The 6,000-nt window shown below is 49.6% G+C and overlaps 1 protein-coding gene across 6 annotated transcripts in view; it reads right to left on the bottom strand.

The window, feature by feature from the left end:
• Dnm1 (dynamin 1) overlaps positions 1 to 6,000 on the bottom strand; it is a 47,358-nt gene that overhangs the window by 20,142 nt on the left and 21,216 nt on the right. For all 6 annotated transcript variants that reach the window (XM_051166928.1, XM_051166926.1, XM_051166924.1 and 3 more), the window contains exon 11: positions 1,150 to 1,236. In XM_051166928.1, the coding sequence (XP_051022885.1) occupies positions 1,150 to 1,236 (87 nt within the window). The remainder of the gene's footprint in view (positions 1 to 1,149; positions 1,237 to 6,000) is intronic.

Here is a 6,000-nt window from a genome sequence, read left to right as displayed (position 1 = left end):
AACATGGTAGTATCGTTACTATATAATCCACCAAGCAGGGCCTGAGTGAGTATTTGCATAGCCACATTTATTAGCAGGATTGTACACAACAGCCAGAAGATGGCAGAAAGGGGCTGGAGAGATGGCTCAGTGGTTAAGAGTACTGGCTGCTCTTCCAGAGGTCCTGAGTTCAATTCCCAGCACCCACACGTTAGCTCGTGACCTCCTGTAACACCAGTCCCAGGGAATCCAATACCATTTTCTGGTCTCTTGGGCACCAGGTACAAAAATGATGAACAGACATACACACAGGCAAAACACCCATACACAGAAAAAATTTTTTAAAGATTTTATTGATGTATTTTATGTATAGAAGTGCTCTATCTGCATGTACACCTGCATGGCAGAAGAGGGCACCAGGTCTCATTATAGATGGTTGTGAGCCACCTTTCGAACCAGCCATACTTGCTGGGAATTGATCTCAGGACCTCTGGGAGAACAGCCAGTGCTCTTAACCACTGAGCCGTCTCTCCAAGCCCACAGAAAATATTTTAAGGTGGAAAAGACTAAAATAGATAAACAAAAATACAGTGTATAGTCCACAGAATATTCCGGCATGCTGCAATATTTTAGAAAAACCTTGCTGGGGCCGTGGTGGTGCATATCTTTAATCCCAGTAGTCGGGAGGCAGAGGCAGGTGGATCCCTGTGAGTTTGAGGCCAGCCTGGTCTACAAAGTGAGTCCAGGACAGCCAAAGCTATACAGAGAAACCCGTCTCAAAAAACCAGAAAAAAAAAAAAAGAAAGAAAGAAAGAAAAAGAAAAGAAAGGAAGAAAGAAAGAAAAACCTTAATGCTAATCAAAATAAGCCAGACGCCAAAAGATCAAAATACTGTCCGATTTCACTTAGCACAGGAACCTAGATAAATTCCTAAAGACAGAAAGACTGGTGGCTGGCAGAGGACTGTGGATGGCTAGCCCAGAGTCAGCTTTTCAAGACACAAAGTCTTCTGTGGATGGTGGTGGATGTTAGGGTGCTCAATATCGCTGAACTGTGTGCCCTTCAAAACGGCTACAAGGACCCACGTTACGTCAACTGTATCATCCCATAAGAAAATAAGACCAGAACGTGCCCTTGACAAGAGGAAGTGGATGGGAAGCACAGGCTCACCTGCTCCTTGGTGCGTCCCTCACGTTCCCGGATGTGGGTGGTCACGATTCGTTCCATCTCCTCCCGTAGACGCGGGTATTGCTGAAGCTGGAGAAGGGGCAGGAGGGGAGAGAGCCACGTACACACAGGGCCCGGGCATCAGGCGCCCAGATCCCACCTGAGTGCGGGGACCCAGGGGCGTGGGGTGGGAGGGGTGCATGGGAACACCAACCAGGCCAACAAGAGAGCCCTTGGGGCCCCAGGAAGCTGATGGCACCAAACCATGGCCGCTCCTTTCACCCATGTGCATCCTAAATGGCAGTTGTTCAAGAGTCTTCCGGGTTACAGGGCCATCTTTACCGGCCCACCCGGGCAATTTCAGTGGGCAAAAAGCACGGGGAGAACTATGCAAAGAGCCAGGGGCCGCCATCTTGACTGTGGCCATCTTGAAGCCTTTGAGTCATCCTTGGCTCCCAAGGCAATTTCACTGACCCTCAGGGTTACTACCCCTTTGCTTTCCTAAAGCCTTTGAGTGACAATCAGCAGGGAGCAGCGTCCAGAGACTTCTCCTGGAGAACCTGGGGAATGGGAGGGCCCATGGTGCCAGCTGACCTCCTGAGTCAGGCTGGGGACAGGCAATGCTCCTCTTTGTCAGAGCCGAGGGAAGGAGGAGGTCCAGGGGAAAACAGAAGTCACACCACAGGACATGCAGGAGCTACAGGGGACAGGCATGCAAGGACACAAGGGGACATGCAGAGACAGGGTCTTAGCAGCATGAACAGAACCCCGCGGGGGGCCTGGCTGGGCCCTAGGCCCACTTGGTGTAAGCCAGCCGGTATCGGCTCCGCCTCTGTCGCCACCATCATCTCAAGCTACATCTGCCCAGGTCTGAGACCCAGCGCCCACTGAACTCTGTGTAGCCGAGGGTCACCTTGAACTCCTAGAAACGCCGTTCTCAGCTCAGCCGTTCTGTGGCTTCTCATAGATGCCACGGCTTCTGGATGGAACGCCGAGAGCTGCGTCTGGGGGCCTCCCTGTTCTACCTCAGTCTCTTGCACTACCTGGGTAGTAATTGTCCCCCAAGAGCTGTGGCAGGGCGGGACACCAGCAGTGCTCAAAGAGAGCATGTTGGAGGAATGAGGAATGAATGCAAGATGAATGTCTTTACTCTCCGTGCCTCTGGCCTGGAGCCAGTGTTAGATAGGGTTCCTCAGTGCACTTTTGAAAGGGAGAGCCTACCCACCAGAACCGCCCTTCCTCCAGGGTCATTAACCCCTAGGTTAGACAGCTCCTGGTCCTCCACTTCATCGCCCCCCCCCCCACCCGCCGCCATCCCCAGGCTGGGTCACGACTCTCAGGGGATGGCTAGAGAGATGGCTCAGAGGTGAAGAGCACTGTCTGTTCTTCCGAAGGTCCTGAGTTCAATTCCTAGCAACTACATGGTGGCTCATAACCATCTACAATGAGTTCTGGTGTGCCGGCACATATTTGGGCAGAATACTGTATAAATAATAAATAAATCTCTTAAAAAAAAAAAAAAAAGACTCTCAGGGGATCCTGTGGGAATACAGCCAGGCATCCTGTGCCTGACGCTAAGGACAAGCAACATGAAGGGCCCAAAAGGGCAAGAAAGTAGAGCTCCAGATGCTAGTCCAGGAAAGGGTGACTTGAAACAAGAGAAGCCCACGTCCAACCTTCCTGTGGCTGTGTCAAGGGAGCAGCTGAGACAGCCTAGCTCAAGTGGCTTTCGAGGACCAGCCTGAGACTCGGGGCTGGCTGCAGGGGTCGGTCACCTTGTGCAAATTTTTTTTTTTTCTTTAAATGTAGCCTCTGAGTCTGGACAGAAATTTGGGTCTGAGTCACAGTTACCAGGCCTTTGAGGTGGTCCGTGGCTCCCTCCCAGGGCGGGGGCGTGGTGGGGGGGGGGGGGGGGCTGGGAAGGAGGAGGGAAGGATTTGCCACAGAGCATGGCCAGCTCCCCACTAAGCGCCTGGACTACATTTCTCAAGTTTTCCACATGTCCCATATGGACAGGGCCGCCTCAGCCCACTCAAGAAGTTCCGCTCCTTGCAGCATCTTTTTCCATTCTGGCTGCCTCGGAGTGCTTCCAGGACTTTCAGCCAGCTTTGAAAACGGACTTTTTCTCTCCTGGTCCTTGGCTGAGTGGAGTAGCCCGCCTGGAGCTCAGGAGTATAGGGGTCAGGGATGGAGCTCCTGAAGTCATGAGTTCACAGCCAGGCGCGCTTTCCAACCTAGCCAAGCGCGTTCATCCTCAAAAGAGGCCCTTCCTTTTTTAAGGGAACCTATCGTCGAACACTAAGCTGTGTCCAGAGATTCAATAAATAAATAAATAAATAAATAATCTAATCCCAGCAGGGCGAGGAGTAATGCCAAATTTCTGTCAAGAGTGGTTTACAAAACAGGGGTATTTAAAAATAAATAAACAAAAAGCACAAATATAGGTGGATTTTGCCATATAAAGAAAATAACTGTTGAAGTTTAAATCATATGGCAAAAATATGGCTCTCCCTTAAGATCGGTGTTCTCTGGGAAGCAAGCTTCCTACTTTGCTCTGCTCTCAGGAACTGCCACCTCATTAACCACAAAAGACATAAATGTGAAACAGAAAACAACATCACGTTCCTTTCTCGCTCTCAAAACAATGGTTAGTCTTGGGTAAATGTGGCTTTGGATTTTAGTATTCGGCACCACCTAATTTCCTCCCCGAAGAGCTACATACGTTCTTTCCTGCAACGTGTTTTCCACACTCCCTTTACATCATAGAGGCACATGTGGGCAGAAGCACACAAACATGTCTCGCATCTTTTCTTTTGAGACAGGGTCTCACGTAGCCCAGGCTTGGCCTCTTACTATGTATGGGAGGGTGACCTTGAACTCGTGACCCTCCTGTCTGCGCTCCACAGAGCTGGGATTGCAGCACGGACGACCACACCCAACTGCCCTTTAAATGGCCTCAGTCTTCCACTGTAGCTGCATTACTTGAGCTATTGATTGCTTCTTGGTGGACATATGGATCCTTTTCAGAGTTTTTTTTTTTTTTTAATCACTCTCGATGACTGCTTTCCTCGGGAATGCAGCTCAGCAAAGCATCCTGCAGCTTTGGAGTGTTAGTGTCCTAGCGGTCTGTCTTCTAGGAATCTATCCTAAGGAAACCACTCAGGAGCAAGAAGCATAACGTGGCTTCACACGCACAGATGCTGATGACCAGCAGATTTTTTTGTGTCTGTGGCCCCGTACATGGGCATACGCACCGGGAGGCTGGAAGTCAATGCTCCTTGGCCACCCTATGTCTGAGATGGAATCTCCAACTAAACCTGGAGGCAGGATTTACCTAGACTAGTGAGCCAGCCCACTCCGGGGCTCTGCCAGGCTGACTTCCAGCCCTGGGACCACACATGTGTTGCTGCATGTGGGCACTGGGGATCTGAACTTGGATCTTCCTGCTTGTGTGGCAAGCACGTTACCAACGGAGCCATCTCCCCAACTCCTGCTTCTTGTTTGTTTGGTTTGGTTTTTTGAGACAGGGTTTCTGTGTGTAACAGTCCTAGCTGTCCTGAATGCACTTTGTAGACCAGGCTGGCAGCCTTGAACTAACAGAGATTCTCCTGCCTCTGCCTCCCGAGTGCTGGGATTAAAGGCATGCCCCTGCTTTTATTTTTATATATATATATATATATATATATATATATATATATATATATATATATATATATATATAGATTAAATGTTCAACAACGGGGAAATGGTCAAGCAAATCTATTTAGTGGCGCCAGGTAGTGGGTGGTGCACGACTTTAATCTCAGGGAGGCAGAGGCAAGGGCTCTATGAGTTCAAGGTCAACCTGATCCTCAGAGTGAGTTCTAGGACAGCCAGAGCTACTCAGAGAAACCCTGTCTCAGAGAAAAAAAATGTTTATATAGGCTAGGTAACAATTCTACCCCGAGTGTGGAGAACAAGAAAAGCAATGTATGGATTCAGTGTCCACATGGTTAAAATACACAAGCCAATTAATTATTCTGTAGAAATAGGAAAGTTTTTGAAATTGGTTATTTTTTTTTCTTAACTCTGTGTGTGTGTGTGCGTGTGTGTGTGTGTGTGTGTGTGTGTGCGTGTGTGTGTATACATGGTATGTGTTGGGGGCACACATGCGCAGCGAGTGCTTTACTCACTAAGCCACTTGGGCAGCCTGGAAGTGTAGAAGCTTCTAAAGGCGGGTGTAGGGGCCTATGCTTTTATTCCTAGCACGCAGGAGGCTGTGACAGAAGGCCTGCCATGGAGTCTAAGTTAGCCTGGGCTACATTGTGAATTCTATGCCAGCCTGGGCAAGAGAGTGAGGCTATGTCTCAAAACAAAACAAACAAACAAAAAACCAAAAACAAATAAATAAAAGGGGGGGGGAGTGAGAGGGGAAGGCCAGAGAGGAGAGGAGAAACAAACAACAACAACAACAAAGTAAGAACTGGGGCACACTACGTGCCCATCGGTAGGACTCTGGGTACACAGACCTTATGTGGACCTGGCAACCTTATGCTGTGGATTGAGCCCAATAGACAGCGGCCCATGGACCAGCCTCTGCACCCAGAACAGGGCCTGTACAGCACAGGGCCCAGAGACAAGAAGTGGGTGACGCTAACGAAAAACCTGAAGTTAATGCAGTTGTGTGCCCTGCACTTATACCTCAGCTTGAGGAACATTTTCAGATTCAGGCTAGGCTGGCTTCAGTTCTGAGCCTGGCTCAGTCCGCTGCTGGGGGCAGGGACAGAATGGGAATTCCTTCCTGCAAAGCCTCCACTGCCAATGGGTCCCCTTTTGCATGCTGAAAGCAAGCACTACTTTGGGAGACCTGGCTAG

This window comes from Acomys russatus, chromosome 24, assembly GCF_903995435.1.
Source record: "Acomys russatus chromosome 24, mAcoRus1.1, whole genome shotgun sequence".
NCBI lineage: Eukaryota > Metazoa > Chordata > Mammalia > Rodentia > Muridae > Acomys > Acomys russatus.
The sequence above is the reverse complement of the archived record's forward strand: the minus strand, read 5'-3'. Positions and strand labels throughout refer to the sequence as shown.